Raw genomic sequence first — 27,839 nt, 5'->3', positions numbered from 1 at the left:
TGTAAAAAACCTCAGAGAATTCACAGTTCAAGCTTCACAGTCCAAATGGGATGATGGAATGAAAGCTGCTATCTCAGATGGGATATTTAGTCCTAAATGGGAACTGTAAATAGTATTAGTGTTGCCTTAAATAGGGAGAACTTACTGAAACACAAACTGAACTTTCTTTCAGTAAGTATATTAAATCAAAATTTGAGATACATTTGAGTATGTTAAGTATTTGAGTACCGTGTGTGTGTGTATATATAGTACTGAGCATTGATATTTTAGTATACTAAAATCAAATTAGAGCTATTAAACCATGTATTGTATTAGGGCCAAAATATCACATTTTTGGCAAAAAATATGTAGAGCTGCTTTACTATAAAGATGTGGCTTCTCATTTAAGCAGTCTACAGAAGTGCTGCTTTGGGATGGTTGGTCATGTAAATTCAGTCTGAGTTTGCTTCAAACCATTGCAAGTGGCATCAGGCTACATTTGACTTTGGAATCCTACCTGTTTTTCATAAGATTTAATACTGTATGCTTTCCTGTTTGTTAAAATTTAATCCAAACAAAATTTGGGTAAACATTTCTTCATCTGTGAAAAGATTTAGGGCTCTGAAGTCACACTCTTTTTGAGAAATTTATTAAAATTATTACAACATTTTTTTATCGTCTTAGAGGTATAAAAAGGATTAAATCCTGCTTGACTTCTTTTGGACTTTCTATTGGAAACTGTTTTGCATACTTTTGTTACATGCACATTGAATTTCTGTAATTCTTTGATTGCAGCTCTGCCAGGAACATCATTCCAAAAATTGTAAAGGATCCAAAATGCAGTAGCAAAAGCGATTTCTGGCACCTGTAGGAACAGCCAGCACTTTTCTCCAATCTCTGAGTCTCCAAACCTTTACTCAAAGTTAATACTTTTCTTCGATTTCAGTTTGGCCATAATCTTATATGCTCCCAAACTCACTCATGTTTTATGTGATAGAATTATCACATAAATAATTGTTTGTAAGATGTGCAGTGCTGACTCTTATGCAAATTTTTCAGTTAAAATGAAAAGCATTATAAGAAGTATTAACTGATTAACTGATTGATTATTAATTACCAATGGAACCTATATTGTTTAATCAAAAAGTTCAGTTCCTTTAGGCATTGGAGAAATAAGAGATGATGCTGAGAAATACCTTTTTTTAAATGACATTGCATCATCTGCTATGCTCAGTCACAAATTTAGTGGAAGATGAAAACATACACTTCTGAGTGAGTCTAGTCATTAGAAATAGTTACAAGCATCAGATAATTTACACTGTTTATAAGGCAAACAGAAATGGCTACAAATACTACTAGCTATGGAATTCAATAGACCATTGACTTTTAGAAATATTAAATGAGAAAATATTTCCAACATTTTTTGGTACGAATAAGCAGTCTGATTTCTTTAATGAATACATCGACTAAAGTCAATGTCAACCACAAGCTTTCAGTACTGCTGAAAATCAGGTCTCTCTTTTTTAAAGGCCAAAATACAGATTTAGGAGGCAGGTATGACAATATATACAGCATGTTGCTTATTGCTTCAAATAAAACCAGATCAGAAAACTACATGAAATGCAGCATTATTGTTGCCAAAGAACACCATTTAGCAGAAAACCTCTGCTAAAATCCTGTTCTGAACAGGAGAATCCTGTTCCCCCTCCAAACCAAGTTTGGAGGGGAAGGAGAACAGGATCCTTTATAAATCTTGCTACTGAAAGCAGCAGAAGGTTTCCCAGTTCTATGTGATTGAGAAGGGGTTCTGAGATGGACAGATACTCGCAAGTTTAAGCTGCTTCTTGAGTAGCTGGTCTGTGAGCCAAAGCCATAACAACTACCTTTTTGATGCTGATGGGTCATTTCTCTATACTGAACACTTAAAGTCATAAGTTTTATTGCAAGTGACAGAAATATATGACTAATTATTTAGGCTCCCTTGCTGTCTTTTGGAGGGCATTTTGCAGAGAAAACAGCATGCTTTTTGAAGTCCCAGACACATAAAAGCAAATGTGGCAGCACACTTCTACTTCAAAGCCAACAAGCACACAAATTTCTGGCTAGACCTTACTCAAATGAAATTTACTAAAACTTTCATGAAAGAATGTGAATTCTTTTTATTTTTGCTCCTCATTCTTTCCTGCTCCAAATCTCTCCTGACCCACAAAATTGCCATACATCATTAGGTTAGGAAATCAGTTGTGCCAATTATTAATCTCATGACATTAGGTCTTTCAGCTGCCAGAATTATGTGTTTACCTGAGAATCTTTTATTTCATTTAAAAAGTATGTTTCTGGTTCTGGTCCTCATCATTTCAGTGAAAAGCTAGAAAACATGAACTCAAGGGACTCGAAAGGCAGAACAGAAATATAAAGGATGAATAAATAAAATAAATGTATATTTGTAGTTATGAAGATCTCATGAATTTTAAGTCAATCTCTTGATTTTCTTAGTCCAGATTCATGGGTTTTTCATGTTGCAACAGAAGAAAACAAACCGGGAGTAAGACACCCATGCTTCCCCCTTTACAGCTGGGCAACTTGCATTCACTCTTTCCCCCTTCTCGACAGGAGCACGGTTTAGGCTACACTTGGAAGCTCACTTAATGCTGCTGTGGAATGGCCAGCAAGTGTCACTATAGACTGAAGCAAAGTTCGTGCCTCTCCTTCATAACTAAATATGAAAATGTTTGAGGCAGCCAGGAGCACTGAAAGCTGGTGGAATGAGTAACAAAATGGCTCTGCATACTGGCTGCACATTGTGTTCCACAGAGATCACTGGGCTGACCAAAGTATACCACATAGTTTCCACAAAACCAAGAAATACAGGACCATACATAAGCTGGGTAATGTCCTTAACTAATAATATTCTAGTAATTTTAATATCTAAATATGCTAATAATAACGGAAAAAAAATCAGCCAAACATACTCAGCAGGATTTGAACTCTGAATATAGAGAAGAAACAGCGGTAAACGCAAGGAAGCAGTCTCTTTTCATCACATATGAAAATGGAATATACTGAGAAGTAACCGGAAGGAAGGAAGGAAGGAAGGAAGGAAGGAAGGAAGGAAGGAAGGAAGGAAGGAAGGGCTGCCTTGTGGTTAGCGCCAAAGATTAGGGTCACTGTAGCTGTGTTCTACCCTAACACAGCCACTGACTTTCTGTGAATACCTAGAAAAGTCACTTAATCTCCATGCGTTCTATTTCCCTCATTTCTAAAACGGGGATAATAATACCTACCTTAAAGGTTTAGTGGGGCTTAGTTCATTAATGTTTGTGCAGCATGTACAGCTCCTTGACTGGATAGTACTATAGAAATGCTAAGCAGTTTTATTGCACAGCAATATCCCAAAAGAAAAGTAATGCAGTAGTACATTCTTTAATAAAAAGAACACTCAAATTAATATGGCATGATTTTTTATAAAAGAAAAAGTCGTCAAAATAATTTCCTGCTAATGAATTTAACAACCCCTCCTCCCACCACATTGTTCTCCTCTTGGGTCCCAACTGCATGTGAACTATACATTCAATTCATTCTCCAACTGCAAAATGAAAGGAAAATACCTGAAAAACGAAATAACTGTTTTTCCTAAGGCATAAGTGTAATTTAAAACATAACATTATGGAATGAAAATCAACAGCATTGTTGAGTTTATTTTATTAAAAATGTTTCTCTGTGTACAGTGGCTATGTGTATAATCGGGATGGTGCAGCACAATAACTTTCCATTAAGAAACAATGATTCACTTACCATGGTGAAAGCAGTAATAAGGTTAAACTCTTAAGTTAAGTGGGAAGTAAGTCAAACTAAACCCCAGCAGGTTTTCTACTAGTGGCATAGCTAATGTTTTTGAAAATGTTCTAAATGTTCCTTCTCAAATATATGTATTATACATTGCAGTATTGTTAATTATATCCATTTTCTCTTTTAAACACTTCCCCAGGAGATCAGTGAAGAATGGAAAACTTACTTATAGTGGATTTCAGATTTAATGAGACAAAGATGGTTTAATATATATGACAAAGTGATGTGCTCTCACCATATTCGATAGGTAATTATTTTTTATACTCTAATGGCTACCATTTTGAAAATAATTAATGTATTATTTATGTAATTAATAGATAATCAACCGAGTAATGAAATACTCTGGTTACATCATGGTGGGTGGTACTATCCTGTTTAACATCTCTAGAGCTCTTGGCATGACATCACGTCATATATATATTAAAAGATTTCGTCTGAGAGATTTATGCACATTTCAAATATGTAAGTAACATTGCTATGGTATTTCTGTTCGTACATATATATATATATATAAAAAAGTCTAAGCCATATATATATAAATGTATATTTAAAAACAGTTTTGTCTGAAATTATATTTTTAAATCCATAGTTATGCACTTAAATAAATGCCATATTTTCCACAGAAATAAAAAGCATCCAGCATTTCCTATGGAAAACATGGATCTATTGCTGCGAAGTTCTGCAGGTCTATCAACAGTTCTTCATAATCACTAGCTTTGAAGTTTGCTTACAGAACAAACAGAATCAGCATGATTTTTTTTCCCCCATTAGCAGAAGACAACAAATCATTAAAAAAAAAAAAGATATCATAAGAAAACTTAAAATTACATTCAAATGGACATGCTCAGGAACCTGAAAAAAACCCTTCCAACTTTATCTACATTGACACAACCTTCTCACTAATCCCCATGGTTGGAAAAGGAAGAGTTAAGGAACGACTAATTGGGAAGACAGTAATTTTTCTGCTGTTGTTTTCTTGAAAGCTTGTATAAAAAAGTGTGTTTAGAAGTGTTTGCAACATGCGCTTTGAGGTGAGTATTTAATAAATTGTCTATCACCTTAAGAGTGCTGTTGCTCTAGACACCCTGATGTACTACTAGTGGAAGAGAAAAACCTCTTTACCTCTGAAGCTCAACAATTACTTGTGATTCCTTTCTTATTCTTTGGTCAAAGATCACTTGCAGAGTAAAGTGACCTGTAATGATGATTCAGGTGAGGGTGTATTTAGAAGTGATAGCTATGAACAGAAGAAAATTGCATGGTTCTACCAGGTTTGTTTGCTAACTTAATAGTCCTCTTTCCTAAATGGTCCCACTACTTTTGGGGAATGGAACAAAACATACAACCTCCATTAAGTCAGTTGCAAAGCTGAATGCTGGCCTTCAGTTGAAGGAGCTTATCCATCTGAATATAGCATTGTGACTACAATTCATTTCCCTCCTTTCCACAAATCTTCAGGCTTAGGCTTAAGATGTGGCCTAGATTAATGCAAATCTCACAGTGTATATGTCTTTTTCCACATACCTATTTGCCACAAACTTGAATGTTTTCTCATGTATGCTAAATTTATATCTTTGCAAATGTGACCTCAAATAGGCTATTCTTGACTCATATGTGCAGAGAAATAGGCTATTAAACTGATGGTCACACGACACATTAATTAATTTAACTGATATAAGGAGTGAAATTCAGAGTGAAGCTTTTCGTGACAAAACTTAGCTTTATAGTGAAGTAGAATGAAAGAATACTGTTGCTTTCCAATTGCAGTGGGATTAGCCTTCTAAAGCTCTCTTTTGCAAAAAGTTTAAGGAATAAATATTATTGTAAAGGTTCAATAAAATCAACATGAATAAACACATAGTACATAAATGAGGCTGAAAATATGAATATATGATTACATATGTAAATGCATTGCATTATGTTATGTATAAGATAAATATTTTATCCTACCATAAAGAGGAGTTTCTCTATGAAAACTATGATTGTTTTTTTATTACCTTAAAATATTGCAGTTGTTTCTCAGCATTCATTGTTCCTTCATTTTCTTGTCTCAGACAGGAATTGAAGATGAAAAGCTCTGTATCTCTCAGCCACCCTTTCAGCTCTTTGATCCTGACCTCCAGCTGCCTTACCAGGCTGCCGCTTTCAGGCGAGAGCAGGTCACGTGGACCTAACCCACTGTGCCCTACCATTGTGTCTTGGATCTTCTCTCCTAGGGTTTTCTAATGCATCAGATAAAGAAAACATAGATTAGTCTTATGTACCAAAGCATATACAGGTTCATGTGCAACAAGAAGCATCTGTTAGATGACTAGAGATGTGGTATTTTTAATAATTACTCTAATATCAATCAATTTAGTTCTCTGTTTCCTTGTTTCAATCAATTTCATTTTTTGTATCCTTGTTTCTCACTTATGCTGTTCTGTCTGTGTCACTGACTTTGCTGGAAGCCTGATAAATCAATGTTTATTAAGAGCAACTATGGACAGAGGAGACAAAATGGTACATAACTTTTTAAAGTAGTTACTCTACAGAGTTTGTCCATGGCTTTAGATGCTTATGACCATGAGAGTTACTGGTTTCTAGGCAGCAACAGAAAATATGACAAGCACTGAGTTCACCAAACTCTTATCCAAGGTACTCTCTAAGTTTCTGGGGAAACGCTGAAATACTGAAATTTTTTTTGAGGTATGAACTGTCAGGACACAGTTTCCAAACTTGTAGCCCTAAGGTTGTATACAGGAGTAGGTAGGTCACAAACCAGCTGGTTTGCTTTTAAAAGTGGATGAACTCATTCAGATGCCAATAAGCTAGAAATTGCAAAGCCTCAATGTTCCTGAACATCAGGCCAATTATTTAGGCAACTAAATTCGAATTTAAGTTCTCCATGTTAAGCATCCACTTTAAAAATAATGGACCAGAATAAACATTCACCTCTGATGGCTGATGAAACTAATTTACTACAGCTTTTCAAAGTAGTATTTCTAATAAAAGAACCACTGAATAACATTTTGATAGTGGACGCTGTGAGCATAATGAATATTCTGGAGAGGCCACGGACAGAAAGTTACCTTCCTTTTCAGCATTTTGAAAGGCCATCCTTTAACATCACAAGGGAGATACGCTGTTGCCTGCTTCTTCTATGCCAAGCAGTATTTTATCTGACCTATAAGAGGCTGTCAGGCTGACACTTATTATAAGCACTAGATCTGTGTTACTGATTGTAGAATATTGAATATACACTGGCAATCACATCCAATAACCTTTTAAACTGATAATTAACGACTGGTTAATTGTCGTAACATGAAGATACAGTTTTAGGTGACCCGGTATGGCTGTCTGTTGAAAATGCATGCTTTAGAAAGTTACTGGAATATAATTTATAACAATGAAGTTAGCTTCCAAAAATAAGCTTTAAAACACAAATAAAATTAGACCAGCAGACATTAATCTACTATGTGGCGTTCTGTAAATAATGTCTTTAGGAGATCATAAGTGAAAAACATGCTTTCTTGGCAACACCCTTCTATTTTCATGGTGCAAATATTGATAATTTGAAGACCCTCAGTGGAATCCAGCACTAGCTATTGTTTTTATGCTGTAACAAAAGTAGCAGCAGGAGGTGAAATCAATGCCCTTGGAGGGTAGGGTCACAAAAAAGAATTTATTGCCACTTTTTTGTTCTGGAACAGTTTGCAATCATAAATTCTTCATAAACAGAATACTTCAGAGAATGGTCCGTCTTCATAAATATACGACAGAGGACATCAATTTCATTTAATTCACAATTTGTGTCAGCACAGCAGATGCCAATGCCTGCCTTGATAGGGTTGTTTAATATGCAATTGAGACAGAGTAATATTCAGCACAGGGGACAAAATTTCACAGATTAAACTGTACGCACCACTGACATTTCATTCTAATGTATTTCCATTCCACACTGTTCACCTTAGATGAAAGTAATATTAAAAACCATATCCCTCTATTTTACCATTGTTAGAAGTTAAAATCTTTGTCTTTAATTTTTTTCATGCCAATTAAAACGTAATCATGCCAATTAAAACAGTATGCCTAGTGCCGTTAGTTTCTGCAGAGGTTTTTATTAAATTAAACAAAACTCTAGCAAACTCTGCTTATTATTCATGAAATTGCATTTAGCAGGAAAACTGTAACAGTTATATGTTATTTTTCTGTAAATGCTGACATTAATGGCAAAACTTAATCCAGAGGTATATTTTGATTTTAACGTACTGAGAAGTGGAGGGCTTCATTTTTTTTTTAAGACAGTTTTTCTAGATTTTTAGAATTATGATCAGTTACTTATCTCATAGTTTTATATGCTACCAGCTCTAATCAGTGCCACTGAATTAACCTGATTAAATACATTGAAAGTCATAAAGGTAAGGCTTACAACTGAAATTATTTTGAGAATACAAGTTGTCATGATCAGATGTAAAAGAGTAGGTTAATAAGTCCCATTTTTATCAGTAAATTTATTAATGTTCAAATAGGTTTAAAATTCTCATGGTGATGCTGCAGATTAAAATTAAAAAGTAATAAGCTCACTAGTAATAAGGCAACTTTTAACATTTTCTGACAATTTGCACATTTAGAGAATCAAGCGATTAGAAACAACTGTGCTGAACTAAAAATGCCCCACCCTCTGTAAAATCGCTATTGCATTACCAAATAAGCTAAAGTGACACAAGTCAGTATTTTAAATGCTGTTGGCAGGTTGCATGTATAGCTTACTCGTAATATATTAGAAATGTTTTTTAAACTAAGATAATAGCATGCAAAATTATGCAATGTAACTGTATTGCTAATATCACACATCTATAATTAATCATTTAAAGTAATTTATAAATTTATCTTACCCTTGATTTGAAGTGAAGGCAATTAAGGAGAGAAGTGGATGGAAAAATATATAGTTTGACCTCTCTCTCTCTCAGCTGTTTTACAACAATAGGACAATAGTGTCTCCTGCACGGTGCCATCACTGGTCTCTGGGTAACAGAATCACTATATTGCTTTTTTTGCCAGATTCTTGTATCTCACTCTTTGGCTGAGACCCAGCCCATCATAGCGTGAAATGAATTACATGAAACTTTTTTGGCTTTTGTCAAAAGTGAGCTGAATACAGCAGCATGAAACATATCCTGGCTGTATTCTTAGCTTCAGGTATTCAGATTTGTACTGAATCTGCATATTTGTTTTTGAGCCATCAGTGTGACCTGAAATATGCAGTGACAACCCCACTTTTCATCTTAAGGGTATAGTAAATAGTTAAACAGTAGATGTCTCTAACATGTACCTTCAGAATAAATTCTATTAACATTCACTCAAGCATGACAGTCAGTGTATATCAGATATACTGCATTATAGTTGACTTGGTGCATACCCGTAATACATGGCATATTTTACTTACATTTTTTATGTATTAAAGAACTAAAATTATTAAAGTCAGACAGGACACAAGCAAGGGGAAAAAAATCAACAGAAGAGGAAAATACTATGGAGTTTTTATAATAGCATGAGTAGCTTGTTTGAAATGTACGTGGTGAATTGAAAGAGAGAGATATTTGTGCCTCAAATTAGAAATCAGACAGACAGCGTACTTCAACACACAAAAATGTACACATAACCCACAAACAAATAAAAATGTGTACACATAACCCACAAACAGTAATAAAAATATACATACCCCAAGCAGTTCCCATTTTTCATTAATTGAATCCACTTTTTCAAGGAGATCATTTGGTAGTAAAACACCACTTTTCTTCAGAGCTTCAACCTTACTAAGCAGTTCCATCTTTTTCGGGTGCCTGATTGACATTTCTACACTGTAGCGCTAAAATGAAAAAAATAAATAATATTAGCTACTGTAAGGAGTTTTCTCTATAAAAAACCAAGCTTTAATTCTATGTGCCCAGTTATGATCATGCTCACTATGCCATTTTTTAATTATTTTTTTTTTTAAGCACACAACCTTCTCATGACATATCATAAGAGATTTAGGTACGGAGCACGTAGCCTTCTGGGTGACGTATCTATGCAGGCAGTTAGCAATTGATTACATAAAGTAATAATCACTCACTCACAATATTCACTTGCACAGTAATATTCACTAACACTCTCTCATCTGAAGCTTGATCTGCCTTTGTCTCATTCAAGTCAGTGGTATCTTATTTTTCAAATATGTTACTTCAGCAAGTGACACTGAGGCTCTCCATTGAAAAAAAACCAGCAAGGAAATAATTTCGTAATTATGTTTCCTGCACAGTTTATTTCTTCTCTCTCTCATTGTGGATTCTGTCTCGTATACGGGCCTGAAATGTTATTACACGTGAAAACGTGAGAGTTTCACCTTAAAAAAACAATTAGACATAACTCCCTTACAACACAATACCAGTTAACTTGATTTTTATTGCATCAACCAACAGGAGCAGTGAAATAGCACACAAACGAGAACAGCCACAATGCTCATACAGTCCAATAGTTTCTTCAAGCTGAAACTACCTTTCATTTCCTGCACTGTTAGTTACTGTTAAAAAAAAAAAGGACAGAGGAAACAGGAATAAAACCAGAAGCTTCTTTCAAAATTACTTCAATATGACTTTCTAAATATTTTAGCTGTATATTACTTATATACTTTATAAAAATGTATTCTAATCTACAGACACATTGGCAAATAAATCTATTTAAAACCTGTTTTCTCTGAAAACATTATTTAAGTATTAAATGTAATAGCTACTATAGTGATTAATTATGTTTTAGTAGCTGGTACAGTAAATCAAAAAATAAAATTCAACACACAGGCATCCACTCATATACATACCTTACATATAGTTAAGCTAATTCCCTCTCCCTCTTAGGTATAAAACACTCATTGAACTAGAACTTCTGGTATGGCCAAAAATGCACCTTTTACTAAAAGAGGAGAGTTCAGCACATATTCTTACAAAGGTGTTTACAAGACATACATAAATTATGCATAGCTATTAGCAAATTGCATCCTAAACATTAAGCTTTCTTTGCTTTATATTCAGCCAAGAAAACTGCTATAGCAGCTCATACTGAAAATGTTAATAACTGGGCTAAGTATAAAAAATTAAACTAGAATAAGGAATGTTTAAAACATGGGTGCCTTTGCCAGATCCAAGAACATGCTCTGTAGGAAAACAAAGCAAAAATACAATTGGAGACAGCTTAAAGAAAATAATAAAGGTGTGAAATCACTGTTTCAGCTAACAGGTCCTCAGCATTTCCATGCATATGTTTGCATATTGTTAGTTTCATATTTTAATCTCTCATTTACACAACACATGCACATCATTTGTATTATGTAAACTTCAGCAAATATTAGTCATTTGTGGATCATAGAGCAAATGTTTTAAATGAGGTGATTTAAACCATTTGTCATTATTAATGAACACTGATCAGGTGTCTGCGTATCCAAAATTACATGAATATGCATAGTAAAAAACAAGGAATTGTTTATAAAGAACTTGCCTTTTGATACTTGGTGTACTGCGGCTAAGGTTTCAGAAATGTACAATAGTAGGTATCAACCAGGTTTGGCAGGAGGGAACTGGATCCGCCAAGAGGCAACACCATTTTATTGGACTAAAATGTTCAACAAGTATGCTTCTTGGTCCTGTATTATTGCCTTTTCAGCTAGAATGGTTACTGGAGGAGATTACAATCTTCTTTATGTAATCTGATTTCTATTTAAAGATGATATAGCTGAAAAGGATTTGCATAATTATTTCCATAAGTACATGTAATATCAAGGGGAATCCAGAGTCCAATTTGCTAGGCACTGAAATCCAGTTCGTGCTACTCCCTTTCTTTTGTCAAGTGAATTAATAGACTGAGGGAGTCCTCTAGCTGTGTGACACTGGTGCAGGCACAGCTAGTTAATACTCGTCACCTGTTCTAGGCTGGCAGTTGCTGCTGCCTGGACTGGGGCTGGATATGTTCCTGGACAGCGCAGGACTGATGAAGAAATAAAATACATTGCATGTTTCATAACTACAATGCTCTTGTTAACATAGAAGACGTTTCATTTAATTTTGGACTAGATAAAATAATTCAGTGCGGCATAATCCAAATAGTGTGACAGATGTTACAAAAGGTTATTACATTAAAAAAAAAAAAAGCCAAATCTTATGTACACGCTCTGTCTTTGTCATCGTGTAACCTACTGTATAAACAAGCATGATGAAAGTGCTGATTGATAGAAAATGCATTATACTGTAACTGTAAATGATGAAAGAATTCAGTTCATTATTAGAGGTATTGGTATGTGACTGAGAGTCAGTATTGTTTCATTCCTGGATATTTAACATGCAGTGTGTATTTTAAGTTAAGAGAAGAGCTTAATGTACAGGAGGTACAGTTTGAGAACTGATAGCACGAGATGCTATTGCTAATGCTATTTTTTAATCCATTAAACTCCTACACTCTAAGCAGTTGCATGGAAAAATTAGCTACCGGCTCTATCAGTGCTGCACAACCCTAGTCTGGTAGGACTACTTAATCCTGTGGTGAGAAGATAATTTAATCTTCAGATTCATTCTTTCCTCAGCTTTAAGTGAGCAAAGGCTCCTCCATTGTGACAATCTGTGGATGCTATGATATAGATTACTGTTTGATAGACAAAAATGAGATTAAGAAAAGATTAAGAAAGTTAAAGTACCCTCCCCCCCCCCCCAGCCACAATAATAAATAAATAAGTAATATTTAATTTCCCACAACACCTATTATATTAAAAAACTGGGAAAAAAAACCCCAAACAACAACATACTGGAAAAACTGCAAAATATTTACAGCGTGATTAGCTGTGTGCATGCATGGCTGGTTTTGTGTTCCTGAAGCCACTCAAAAGAAATCCAAAACATTGTTATGTAAGTTAACGAATTTTGGCTTTTTATTCCTTCTCACTCAACACGATCAATATTTCTCAAAGGACAAATAGTGGAGTTTAAAAAAAGGCAGTAGCATTTATCCGTGAATAGTTTGGCAAAAATATTTAAACAACACGAAGTTGAATTTCAAAACAAAGCAAGTTAAAACCTTACTTCCCCTGATAAAAATATTCTAAGAAATCCAGGCAGGCTTGATTGAGACACATTTTTGACACTTCATACTAAACTGTGCTTTTTTTTTCTTTTTTTTTTCTTTTTTTTTTCTTTTTTTTTTCCTTTAAAAAATTATATAAAACATTTTTTGTGTGAAAAATCACACCCGAAAATTCTGCCCAAATGGAGACTGGAACAATGCCTTGTAACAGTGTTAATTGTCACCATGGAAACCAGAAGAATAAGCCATTTTGAAACTGGTATAGAAGGCACACATTGAGCAACTCAAGCATTTTTCAGCCTCCCTCAGTGTTAAGGAACAAGATGCCTAGTCACTGAGAGGTCAGAGAAAGAAATCATCATGAAAGGTTCGTAGATGTGCACTGTCTGGTAAACAATAAAAAAAAATCTGTACACAGTTAACAACTCGGTAAGACTGCGCACGGCATCTTTCAGAGGGAGAAACACCACAAAAAGATGATCAGGACTGGGGTGCGGATTCCACCCCTCGAGCAAAACTTTAGGGCAATATTATGCGAACCTTGCCCCTAAAGCTCCCTGGGAATTCTGTTGTTGTAATAAAACTTCAGAAGAGGAAAGAAAAAAAAAGCCTGCATGATGGAATTCAAAATAATGCTCTAAAAGCACAGAGAGAGATTAAGACATCCATTGTAAGACTTTTGTATGGTGCTTCTGTTGGTTATAGTGAAAAGAGACTAGACATACTGAACACACAGTGGAGCTATGGCTACGAAGTACAGAAGAATTAAGCCAGTGAACTTTCTCCATTATTGGAATAAGGGTGTGCTATTTGTAGATGTTCTGCATTCCATCATTCACATACTAACAAAGTATCTTCATTCGAATGGCACTGTATGATACACAACTGAGATCAGAACTGAGTGACCTGGACTGGATCTTTAAATTTTAAAAACTTGCTTTCGGGGTGTTTTGACTGCTGCAGACACAAATACATACACATGCATGTTCAGTGTCTCTATGTGCATGCATAGTCAGCGTTGGCACACATTTGCAAAATACACTGCATGCATAAAATTGAGTAAAGAATACTCTGCAAGCGAAGTCACCAAATATGTAATATAAATATATATAAACATATAGCAACGCACATATAGCGGTATTTGTCCATCATCTCTTCACACACATCCTCACTTTGCTTTCTGGATAATGTTTGCACTCTTCATGCTAGGCTTCATGGTGGCCCCTTAGGAAGCCCATGCCTAATGCCATTCAGTGATGAACAAAGACTCTTTTTATTCCAAAGTCCAGGGTCCAAAGCTTAGCTGTATACAAGCAAAGTGAAGGAATCTGCTAGAGGCCAGCCTACCCTTCACAATAGCTCTTAATGCTTCTACCTTTTTGGTACTACCAGTGTGAAACATTTTAGAAACCGTCCAGAAGCTCGGTTATATTTCTTACGCTGTCAATAGCACTAGAACCTCTGGACAACGTTCAAGATCTGGGCTGAGCGATCTGTCTAGATAAATAGCAGTTGCTGTTTCTTGCAAACTTCATGTATTTCACCATTAGCAATTTATGGCAAATAATTGCACAGGGAAATTATAAAGACTCCTACAATTGTCCTTGTAAATTAATAATAGGCTTTCTTGATTGGAAAAAATTTGCTGCTGAGCCTTTGGAAAAATTAAAAAGTGCAATGTCATTTAAAATTGCCAGAACTCACACAGCAAATTACATCTGAGGTTAAGAATCAGTTTTTCCTCTTCTAGTTTATTCCATTTGCATGATCTGGAAATCATATTACATTGGCTATGTATTGTTAATTGGACATAGATTGCATTATCTTTAATATAAATCAAACTACAAATATTAAAATGAATTGCAAATTCTCTAATAGAAGATCATAAAACAATCTTTTTTAAGTATCTCCCATTAATAATTTAATTCCAATTATATCACTCAGAAAACTCAAGAAGGAGAGCGCTAACTTATTTCCATTTGCTTTTTTCCCCCTACAAATAAGCACAATAGTACGATATGTATTTGGGTGAGAGTGCATGTGCGTATGGGTGCATGCCCGTAAAACAAAACAAATCTTAGCACTTTTGTCTGAAACCCCTGCAGACACCTTGCTTTTTTGTTTCAGAAAGCAGCAAATGCGGATCACACTTCTGCTATGCATTCCTTTCTGTGGCAGCTAGAGAAATAAACACATTGAAAGAAATATTAAGTAACTTCATGAACTATATTTTGCCTACATTAAAAAATTATGCAGTCGGTACCCATTGTTCTGCCTTTTTTTTAAGGAAGGTGATCCCAACCCTTTAAATTTTACTATAAATGTAATATCTTTTTGAAGACTTTGTATGCCCTTTAATGAATTTATATTAAATATTTAATACTGTTTAGGGCATATCCACTACTACCAAAACCAGTTATATTCCCAGCAGTCCCACTGTTTCAGGCAGAGGGCTTGATTGATCCTCCTAGCCTGAATTGAGTAGAATGAAAAGAAGCAGTTGGAAAATAGCTGCAATCATTTAATGCAGATGACCTCTGACAGGCTCACAGCTCTTCTATCTGAACAGAAATTTGCATGGGGTCTCTGTGCAGAGGAACAATGTAACCTAAATGGTAGACAATCTTTATTCTAATGAAGTGGGTGTCAAGGTCAATGTAAAACTGCAATGATAAATGGTGCACCACTAGGCAAGAGAAGTTGCATAGGCATTGTAGTGCTTTCACATTAATTGAAGGCTGAAATGCACTGAGTGAAAGCACAAGACTCTCTTTTCACCATAATGTGTTAATGCACAAATGTTTAAATGTTTTATTCAAGCCCCTAGCCTGTTGGCACAAATCTTCTTGCAAACAAAAATACAATAGTTGGCCAATAACCAGAAAAATAGAACTTTTTATTAGCTTGCCTTATTTCTTCAATCCCTAACAACTTCCACAATCTACTCAGAGTACCAGAAGAATAACAAGTCTCCAGACACCTAATGTAATTCCCATGATCCTTTTTCTATTTAGGATATCTGTCTTTAATTAGTTCCAAACAAGCAAGCCTTTAGACAACTCTTCATTAGATACCATTCCCAATGAACGAACTGTGAGAAGAAAAGTCATGCTTCAATATTATTATTTCCTAGATTCCAAGTTTTCTTTTAGTATATAGTTAACATCTCCAGGTGCCTTTTGTTCTCAGTAAGAATTAGACCAGTAAAACTGGGTTTTGTAATGCAAAGAGTTGTGTGCCTAGAGTGGGGACTAAACTACAATCTGTTATTGTGGCTTTGTCAAAACTGCAATACAACTATAATTATAGTACTTCATCAGTCGATCAAGCAATTCGTAGAAGGCAGTACATTTTGTCTTATAAAAATGAGGAGGACAGTAAGCTGCTTTTTAAAATCCTGAGCTGCTTAAGCTTGTTAAGGGTATATTGTTTGCTAATACACTCATTAGCAGCCAAGCATTTTAACTTCATCAATTAAACGGGAAATGGTGTTGCACCATTAGTTTCACAAAATGCTGAAATACAGATAGCAGTCTACGGCTAAGAATTTGAGAAAATTTATTTTCACCTGCAAGCTGCGTTATACACTTCAAGCCGGTTTTTGTGCAGCGACATATACATGGGGGGGTGTGTCTGTGCATGAATGTAGGTGGTGAAAGCCCTGCATATAGTTGTGAAGCTAATTATATATATACACATATACACCCACTTAAAATTTCCCGAGTTCCATAAGGATTGCTGCTAAAGCACAGCGTCATTTCTTGACACCGATGAACATTTACTGATCTGCGTAATCCCAAGGATGACAGAAGTTTATTCCTGTGAACAACTAACAGCTCTCCTGGATAACTAACGGGTTTGCAATATGGACGATAAATTTTGAATATGTATCAGCCTTTATAGTTTTAGGCTCTTCTGTGCAAATAGATGTTAACAATACAATTACAGTTATAAGACAAGGAGCTATAGCTTGTTACTAATTAAGAGGATCTGCAGTACTTTCAGTTTCTGGGAGGCTGTGAGTGGCACATACTGTACAATGCCGTTTCTATTTTACAACTTGCCTGTGCAAGGGAATTTTCCATAAGGAAATCAGTCTTCAGGATACTGCAATTCAGAGAATAAACTCCAAGGGGGAGGGGAGGGGGGAAGTATAGTGTAAAGGCAAAAAAAACCCCAACCCACGTTACTGATGAAACTGTTTAAAAAACTGTACAGCTTCATCTGTGTGTGATTTGTCAGGTCTGAAGCTTTGACGTGCCCAAGGGGCAGACCCCAGCGGGGAGTAGGCTGCAGAGCTAAATAGCTGTGAAAGAAGTCTTAATGTAGGATGGAATTCAAACTAACCTTGACATGACCTCGGGAAAAATATGCAAAAAGTAAAATGAATGCACTCTGCAAGATACATCCTAATTTTGTGGCCGACCTGGTTAGTTTCACAAACATAACTGGGACTTTAAATGCAAAATAAAATGCGAGGAAAAAGGGGAAACTTCGGAATTCAGAGTAAAAACTTAAGCGGGCATGGGGTGTTGCTGTGGAGGCATATGAACCATTTGGAAACAATCCAAATAAAAACCAACACTGAACAATATTGTTGTCAGCCTGTCTATTCAGGAAAATTGTTTTTTTAGGTTGAATATAAATGACACAAAGCCAAGATTACATCATTGCATTACAAAGTCTGTTGTGGCTTTTAGCCGAACAAGCCCCATGGATCTACTGGCTGATGGCAGTAATTCAGTAAGAAGTTTTAAGGGTTTCTCTTTTTTTTTCAGCTTCATTACTCTAAATATAGAGGAATTTTGTTTAAATACTGATTATTTAAATTTTTTTTAATCCACATCCCTGAGTTTGTTCTGCAAGCTTACTACTTGATACAAACAATAAAAATTTGAGTTGGTATGTTAAGTCTTGATTTGGCTTTATTATGCGTTTTGCCTGTCTTGCTCAGTGTGCAGTTAAGCAGGAAGACATCCACCTTAATATAGCAGCCAAGAACTGGCTAATTCACTAGATATATGGAAATTTTAATTGAGTGTCAACTTGTGTTGAAATTCAATCCCATTACCTTCAGAATGCAATTTTGTAGCAATACCAGTTATTTACTACACTATTAACCAGATTTTAAATAGAATTAAATTGCTAAGAACATATAGCCAAAATACAGCAGTTTGAATTTGTATAGCAAGGGCAATCCAGTATCAGGTGCATGAGATTCCGCTAGATCTAGAAACTGTCGCCCACCTACAAATAAAGACAAACCCTGGCAGATGATGATAGAACGTGGTCCCACAATACAGGTTATAGCGCAGTTCAGGTAAGGCCACAGAGCTGGCGTACTTCGTGTTATAACAATCTATCGATCTCGTAAACTACGTGTTTTACTGGGATCTTTGGCTGATATGGGAAGGAGTTTCCGAGATTCGTCTTGTATTGCTTGCAACAATGCTGTTAGAGCTTTGAGGTTTTTTTCACACCTTGCACCAGAGGTGTGACTTTTGGCACAGACTAATACAGATGCAACCTACAGACATGCTTAACGTATCAAATGTGGATTTAGTTTAATTTACATTTACTTAGTTGTCTGGAGACTAACTGATATTAAATAAATAAAAAATAGTGCTCTTCAGGAATTAATAACTACTATACGTTTGGCTTAGGGCTCAGGTATATTTATTGAGGAAAAAAACATAGAGTAAGGGAGATTCTGAAATACTGCTGTAGGCTGCAGTTAGCCCATTACTGAGCGGAAAACATATTTGATGGCAGGAAAACTGTTTGGCCTGGAAACAAAAAGGTGGAGTTGCAGCTCCATCCTCGGCTGGATATTCTGAAATGCTGACCCTACATGTACCAAATCTCATATAGCTACATTTTTACATTTACATTTTTACAAAATAAGATACAACAATGTAAGATTATGGAGATTTTTTGAAGAAGATAATCAAAAAAAGTAATTTATAACCTGTTATCCTCCTTCTGCTAAGCTGTGCCTGCTTCTGCACTATGCATGAAACATAAAATTGGAACTCCTCTACACAAAGATTTAATTCCAAATGCACCGACTATTGTCAGGCTATGTGTTACAGGCATCATTCTATTTTGAAATGGATGTTCCTGCGCATTTATCTTTCACAGACTGGCTCTTCTGAAGTCCTTACTCCATTGTTACTCAGCCGGAATGCTAATGGCGGTCAGTAATAGCCTCCCGTGAGTGAAGTCTGACTGAAAATCGACAAATAAATTATCCTCTCTTCTAGCAATACCTACTGGGATATGTTTGAGGGTAGAATATCTCTGGATCCTTCTTCTTACCTATTTGCTCTACTGTTTCATGTGAGAAGAGGTTCCCCACTGCAAAAAGAGCCAAATGGAAATCTAAGTTCCACAGACCAACAGAGGCAGAACTCAAAGTCTCCACCAAAGAACAGGAGAATCCACAAAGATCAGTACACCTGCCATTTGAGGCACAGTGGCTTTAGTAATCCACACTACTAGACCTTGTCAACTGTCAGAAAAGAAAATGATCCCTGGCCTGTGGTGATAGCCCTGCAATCTCTGCAGGCTGCTGAGTGACCTCAAGTCAAGACCAGACAGAACCAGACAGAATCTGTGTCTAGCTTGCTTAGTCTCTAACCTCAGAACATGTAGATCAGAGTTCTCGTTACCTGTAGTATCTAGGGTAACAACATGATCTTTAAAGTATTTGAACTTTTTTCTACACAACAGAACTTGCACCTGTTTGAGGGCCCATCTAGGTGCTGATCAGAAAGGGTGTTGACAGCAGATTTCTCAATTTGCCCTAAAGTTACAATGAAAAATGTCATTTTTATTTTAAATGCACATCCTGTACTGTATTAAGTAAAGTGAAAGCTAATAGTTTTTATAATGTGCTGTTTGATTTGTTCCTTATAATTTCCCTTGAGTTATGTCAAAGTTGGCACATGCAGCAGGTCCACTAGGAGTGCTAAAACATCTCCACTGACTATCTAAAACACTGGCAATCACCGTAATTCCTCTTATAGCAATACCATTACAACGTACTGCATCAAAACTATTGTTAAAACAAGTTGAAAAGAAAGTTATATAGTTAACTACTTATTGTCATCTCCAGACAGACATATACTGAATCCTTCAAGAGTCATAGCAGATAATAGCTATTCACTTTTCCAGTACACGTTAATGTTATTAAAACAGAAGGAGAAAGTTGGCATCCCAATGCCATTATCTGCGTTAACAGTAGGCTAATCTCATTTTATATTGAATTTTATAAATTCTTAAGAACTCAATATTTCATTTTTAATATTATTCTAGGAAAAACATAATACTTTTATAATAAAAGAAAAAATACTCTCAAGTTGAAAAGTTATTTTTATGATCAACTACAAACCGCTTTCAAGAGCAAATTTATAATGGAACTGCTGATACAGCCTAAACTATGGCTGTGTGAACGCCGCAGAAACAGCTATTTCAGAAAACATTTTTAGCATTAAGAGAAGTCCAACTTTGTTTAAACCTGAACTTATTTTTTTACAATAGCAAGTAATGTTAACAGCATGCTGAAAATGTTAAGGCTAAGTGTACAGTGTCAAAATAGATTGAATCTCTCTGAAAACTGGAAATGCAAGCTTTTTAAACATAATCCAGATGTTTGGCTTTTAATCATATTTCAAGAAAGAGGAAACTTATGCAATACAAAATTCATACATGCATATTTCATTAGTGCCTTTCCTATCACTGAATTAAAAATTTCTAACATATGTTTTCCTCAAACAGATAATGTTTTAAATTAGAAGAGTTGGCAAGAAGTTGTACACCTCACAAATGTCATTGAATTATTTTAACATGGAAGAAAATATTTCATTTTTTACAGTATTAACAGCTTTGATAGCAAATTCTACAGCAGTGATCATTTTTTTGCCTTATCGATAGGAAGTTCAATAGTCCCTTAAACAAACTAAGCGTATAAAGGTGACTGGAACAGCAAGAACTAACAACTAGCCTTCTTCAGAATATCTGAGACTGGTAACACCCTGACAGACCTATGGGTATTTAACACAGATGCTTTCTCTCTTCCTCACTGGTGATCAAAACAGCATAATGCTATGCCCAAGCAGCTTCTTCAGCAAGAGCCAAACTGTCTTGAAGGTGGAAAAACTTCTTCCAAGATGTATTTCAATTCTAGACCACTTAACAACACCACTATATTTGCTGAACGATATTTAAAGGACTATATCAGTGTGGCCATTGTTTCTAAAAACTAACATACATGATGAAGTATATGATTTTTTTTTAACCTTTGGAGTTTTAGAAAATTAAGACTCTGAGTTAGTTTCTAAAAATGAACTTTCTGAATGTAACAGTATTTTAATATTTTAAATCATTTAAGACAGACAAAACCTAAGCAATAAAAAAGAGAGCAACTATCACAGATATAACGGGAAAAGAAAAGGGAAAAAGACAAAGAAATCCTGCTTCTGGCCACCTGCATGTGACATTGGGTTTGTTCTTTAAGAGCCTTGTAGCTTCCGAGGAATATGTGAAGTGTGATCATGAACCACCAGGAACAGAAATATGCACTCTGTTATTCCATGATGCAATGTGATGGAGTGAGATGTTACTCTGAACTTCAGTTCTGCCCAGAAATGTTGGAAAGTAAACAATCCAGCACATGCTGAAAGCCAGTCTTTCTCTATCTCCAACAGCTGCTGTGCCTAGGAGAGATACTTAGCCTCTTTCCAAATGGCCACCAGCAAGGGTATCCCTAATGCAGCCTTTTGCAGGCAGGCTCAAGCTTGCCATTCCTACGCTCCAAACAGTTGCAGACTTGCAACAGTCCTGTGAAGTGGAGAAACATTATTCTCAATTTAAAATGGTGAACTGGGATACAGACAGCCACCATGTCTGTTGTCAGGGAAGATCTCTGATGTGGGAACACAAGTCTTTTGAGATCCGCTCCAGCATTCTGTCCAACAGAATATATTGTTGAGCTCAGAACTACTTAACATTGTTTGCTTCACACGAGACTGAAAAAAAAAAAGAATTATTGTACTTATGATACATCTTAGTTGTCGTAGAAAATACCCCAGCTCTAAACTCAATAAATCTTGATTGCTACAAGCCATTTAGGAACCAACACTAATAGTTACCTTTAAAAAAATACATGACCACAGTGACACTGAACTCATTTTGTCTACTGAACAACTAGCGAGACAGAAACAAAAGAAACTTTTCCTCTGTTTCTTTCTCTTTCCCTGATTTCAGGTGTCTGTTTTCAAGGATTTATGCTGCTGCTAAATGTGAACTCTTATTTGCTGGCATGATGAAAGCTGAAAGCGTCTTCTCATCTCTAATGGCATTCTGCCAAAATATTCTCTGACAAAACTTGGGCTGATTCACAGATTTGAAGTTCAAGAAACTGTCATAATCAAACCTCACCGCTTGTATAAAATGTGCCATAGGCTTACCTTCTCTTCCTATATTAAGCTCTCAACCTTCTGGCTTGGAGAAAATCTTTCGGTATTGCATTCAGCCCTCATTTAAAGATGCGAATGATGGAAAATTCATAACATTCTTTGGTAAGATGATAAATAACCAGCTTCCTTCACTGTTAGAAACTGCATGGCTTGTTTCTAGTTGAATTTGTTTAATTTTAACTTCCAGATGTTTTATCTTCTTATTCCTTTGCCAATAGCTTGAATGTCTGTGAAAGCATGACGTTACTACAAGAATCAACCATGAAACCAGATGACTTGCACTGATCTCGGGTTAACTCTGTTTGGTGTTTCTGGGATTATAATTTATAGAACCAAAACATAGAGAAGCCGAACAATTTTTGCAGAGGCTGGTGAACTCAGATACACATGCTCTGGACATTCTTAAGGCTTGATTCTTCCTAGGGCTGTCAGAAAGCCAATTTTCAATAACTTGGCCCTGATATAAGTGAAAAATAATTTGTGCTTATGGACAATACCACCTGTACTCACATTTTGGCTTTTACTTGTTAGGCTTTCCTGGTTCACTTATAGATTTTTTTTTTCTGCTTCTATTCATGCTGGAAAGGATGATGGGGAGCAGGAGAAAAAGACCATAGTAGCAGATGAAGTGGATGATATCAATGAGAATTTCACCCACAAGGAGACTATTTTCTAGTGCATACCGCCGACTGCTCTAGATTCACTTTGGAAATTGTAAAGTTGAATGTGAAGTGATCTTGACAGACCAGGGAATCTGGCCCTTTGTGTTTAGCATTTTGTAATGAGCTTCTCTGAAACCAGCACACAGCATAACGCCTGTATGTTAATAGAACCTGTCTTTCAGCAATTAAAAAAAGAATAGTTCTGTAAAGATACTGCGATGAAACCGTAGAAATGGATTTTAGAAAAACACCCCAGAAGTTTGTGTTGACTTATGTTGCCTCGATGAAATGCTAATCTCTGTGCTTTAAGCAGACTGATAAACTGGTGACTATAGCATCAATATTCAAATCTATATAATACTTGCAATGTCAGTGGATTTAGAGACTGGTAAGTTATTGCTATTTTAATGTCTGAATTCTACGTAAGGAAGATGAAAAAGGCACGTCTTGAAAATTGGAAAAGATATGCATATATCTGAGAAGGAAAGAAATGCTTCAAAGGACTGCAGTAGCAGGAAATATCAGGACACAAAACCAGAAGTGAAGTAATATGAAGCAAATTCAGGATATTTTGAATCTACTTCAGCTATAGAGAACACTAGGAAAGATGTGAACTTTTGTCTTTCTGGCATTCTTTCAAGACATTCTGGTCCTGCTTTGTGGAAAGCCTATCCTGGTAACCATGCATGCCATGATAGCTGTCTGGCAGTTCAAGTACAAATTGGAAGGATCTGTGCCCATTAAGACAAGATATATGCTTAAAGTAATGTGTATCGATGTCTTCAACTTCAACTGTTGTCTGCCTAGTTAATAGATATTTGTTATACTATGCTGTATATGTAGGGAATTCAGTAATTCCAAATGAAGATGGAAAACTGTAAGAAAGAAACTGAGAAAAGGATGAGGGAGAAAGAATGAGATCCCATTGCTTATTCTGTGTTTTTCGGATTTTCAAAGGAATATATTCTACTGAGAGTATCAGGAAAAATAAGTGACTCTGATTTTTATGGTGACAGAACCTTTGTGAATGGTATCTGCACTTCAATGACATGAAGTGGTTTCACTTCATAGTTTAAGTGGCTGTACTTCCCAGCTTAACAATCATTTTATAATTAGTGACAATTCTAAAAACAAAAAAAAGTATACCTTGTTGAATACTCCATGCTTCTAACAGTACTAGGTTACTTTTTCAAATCTACATCTGAGTCAACTATTTTAGGTCATTTTGTTAGCTATTATGCTAGAGGTATAATATGTTGCTATAGAACTGAAGTTTAAAGAAATTAAAGTAATGAATACATATTTTAGGACAGGCCACAGAGCTTTCGTACATTAAGCGACTACACTAGCACTACATTAACCCTATTAAAGGTAATTTTTCCAGCTCATTGGTGATTGGCATTTGGTACTGATGTTTGAAGAATTGTCATTGCATTGATTTTATTCTTTGCCTCTTTAATAAAGTGTGGAAGAAATGGCAGAGGTAGAAGTTAACTGTCCTTTGGTAAAGCCATTAAGCACTTAAGAAAAAGGTTTGAATATTTAAACCATGCAAAAATCTTTAAGGACATTATATATGTTTTTAATTTTGCAATATTTCATAGCCTTGAAAAAGTCCCTAGAGTATGAATACATTTACATTTCATTGGTACAACAAAAAAGACCAAGTTAAGATTACAAATCACACTTGCAGACATTATATATGTTTTTAATTTTGCAATATTTCATAGCCTTGAAAAAGTCCCACTAGTATGAATACATTTACATTTCATTGGTACAACAAAAAAGACCAAGTTAAGATTACAAATGCCACACTTGCACTCACGGAATAACACCATCTAACAACAGAAGTTTTAATAAATATTATTGTACACCCTTCTCAGGACGTGAGTTAGGGCATATGCTAACAACACAGTGTAGTAGGCCACCTGGTGGTCAAATCAGCTAATTATCCATTTTAAACGAACACAAAATTAGAGGCCCATACAAAGAAAAGATAAACATGAAAGAAATGCATAAAACCCCATCAACTAAAGTCTATGGGAACTAATGTAAGTATATATAAAAATGAGTGTTTCTTCTTAGCTTAGCTTTTCCAGGAGTGGTCACTGCTTGAGGCAGGATACCAAGGTTGACTGAGTAATGTTTTCTTGTGTTAAAAATGAACAGTAGCTAAGTTCCTAGGCTTTTCCATGCCACTTTATAAAGTGAGGTTCCATAACAGGTCAGACTATCACACTATACCCCTCAGCTCCCTAGGAAAGACCAGAAGAGAATCTGGATTTAAACAAAAAGTAAGTTTTCCAGGAGCTTCCCTGGAAAGATTGAACACGGGGTACACAAAAATATGTTGGCCAGCACTACTTAAAAGGATGTAGGAACTAAGACTACTATGCCCACAGACCTGGATCCAAATATCTTGTAGCCATACAAAGCAATGGCAACAGACATCAGTGCAAGCTATTGTTGATGCTGTACATTCAGACTCACAAAAGAAGTGGATATGAATTGTAAGGTCACTGCTGACTAGTGACAAGTAGCTGAGATGCCTGAACAGATGAGGTAAGGTCAAAACTTCAGAAAGATCCTCAACTGTTGGATGACCTGACAACCAGGGATCAGAATATGGGAGAGTGCCTGGTTTTGAGATTTAGTCAGTCAGAATCTGCTGGTGTTAAAATCTGTAGCACTAGAGTGGCAAATTCTGGCCCTGGCAGATTAAGTCAGAAAGCTAAAAGATACAGCTACAAAAAGAATTCAAAGATGCAGCAGTCTCTGAAGAACCTGGACTTTAAGGGACCATATGCTTCAGGAGGGAAGAATTTAGAAAGTGCCAGAGCGCAGAGTAGTATGCATGTGACTGGAAATGGTGGGTGTTCTGTGCTATTTTTAGCCTTATAAAACCATAAATATCAATGTAAAAGCCTTTTCTCATAAGACTCTACGTTAAATTTGCAAACAAATCATACGCATGATCCAAATGGTCTATACCGATTTTAATGAAACCAAATGCCTCAACCATCAGATCTCCCATCACTCTAGGTCTCCCTGTTTGGAGGTTACCCAGACATTGAAAAGATGTTCAGAACACATATAGGCACCCATGAGCATAACAGCTTTTAAATGATGTGCAAGTTATTATAGTAGTATATTTCTAGTGACTGGTTTGAAGGGAAGGAAACAGGGGAAATTGGTAGAAGATTCATTTTCTGGCATGAATTCACTTGGGTAAAGTGCAGGAAAGATATTTCCTCACTGTTTAAACATGCAGGGACAAACCAGAAAATTTTAGCTATCATCAGGTGAGCATGCCTCAGCACCAAGGTCAGGATTTCCTACCTGCTGGTTTACCATGGCAATGAAGAGCACTGTCTGTGGAAATGGTTAGTCCACAGAGAGAGAATACCCTGCCATGCAGCCAAGAAATAGCTTGTGGGACACATGGTTTTTAAAAGAGAAGCAAAAACCTCCTCACATATATCCCACCTATCCCCTCCAATAAGCAATTCTGCTTGCTGTTGCCTGTTGCAGTTGGCCAGCAATATTCTACCTCCCTTTTAATCTAGCTTCTAAAAGGAAGAGTTGAATTTTAATTAATGTGAGCCAAACAGAAACATTTTCCATGAAATACACATTTTATTGCTTAACATTTTAATATTCTGAGTAACTTTGAAATGTGCCAGGAATAGCAAAGCTCACTTATTTAGCATTTGTGCTGTTAGTCAAAATACATCTATATAGATGTGTATCTTACAGACAGCTGAACTAAATGAAGATATGTGTCTTTAAATAACTATATTCTCTTGGCTTTGCATCTATACTAAGTTCCTAACTATGTTCATCTGTTTTTATGGAGGCCTCAGTACTGTTCATTATTTTGTAGAGATACATCCAGCACTTGAATTGAGTTTATAGAAAAGGTGGGCTGTGGGTCTGTCTGCAGCTGGAGGCAGCAGGTGGTGTCTTAAAGGTGAGATACTGCCCATGAGATAACTCGTGGTACATTACCTTTCCTGGAAGACAAGTGCATTGTGCATGTGAAGAGAGCAAGATGTGCTGTTGCTTCTGGGCAAGACAAATTCCTAGTTTCACTGATTTCAGAAACCAGGGCTCTCTGGGGATCTCTGCTGGAAGGAACGCTATTTTCATTCTTACTTACCCTTACACTTATTCACTACTTCTACCATGGTGCAGGGAAGAACGGTAGAGGAGCTGCTACAGGAGCTCTGTATCACCAGGAGATTCTCCTAAAGGTCTGCAATTCTGTAATGGGGATACCCCACTTCTTTGAAATGGAAGACCATAGCTCAGTCCCTTGAAATAGTCTTACTATTTAAGGACTACTATCTTTTTTTCCTCCGCCCCTTCCCTCTTTTATTTGCCCTTGGTCCGTTAAATTTTTTGTTTGAGTCACTTTGTATTGACCATGGCAAAAATCCATAGGCTTTTGCCAAGTGTGCAAAAAATTTGTAAAAACGGTTGTTCACCTCTGTGAAAGACTGGACTGTCCTTCTGTCAAGTGGGATGATGTAGGATTTTTCCCTCCTAGCTGTAAACGCCTGTGCCCTCCCTTGAGCTTGCCACTGTAGCTGTGTGGAGAGCTGGTCCAGATTTGGCCAAAAACTTTTTTTGTGGGGGCCTGTTCTTTTACTAGATGATTTCCTGGACAAGCGCTAGTTCCAGCTGAAGTGAGGAAATAGCTAGACATGGCTGAGGATGGGACAGATAATGGCAGTTTGCACGTTTGACCACAGAAGGCAATTTTGTTTCTGAAACCTTCCTTCAC

At 36.1% G+C, this 27,839-nt stretch overlaps 1 protein-coding gene across 1 annotated transcript in view; it reads right to left on the bottom strand.

Moving 5' to 3' along the window:
- Window positions 1-27,839, bottom strand: part of AKAP6 (A-kinase anchoring protein 6) — a 236,437-nt gene that overhangs the window by 45,222 nt on the left and 163,376 nt on the right. Inside the window, 2 exon segments of the mRNA XM_009290373.1 lie at window positions 5,826-6,050; window positions 9,533-9,679. Of these exon segments, the coding sequence (XP_009288648.1) occupies window positions 5,826-6,050; window positions 9,533-9,679 (372 nt within the window).

Source organism: Aptenodytes forsteri, unplaced genomic scaffold, assembly GCF_000699145.1.
Source record: "Aptenodytes forsteri isolate BGI_AS27 unplaced genomic scaffold, ASM69914v1 Scaffold108, whole genome shotgun sequence".
In the NCBI taxonomy this organism is placed as follows: domain Eukaryota; kingdom Metazoa; phylum Chordata; class Aves; order Sphenisciformes; family Spheniscidae; genus Aptenodytes; species Aptenodytes forsteri.
The sequence above is the reverse complement of the archived record's forward strand: the minus strand, read 5'-3'. Positions and strand labels throughout refer to the sequence as shown.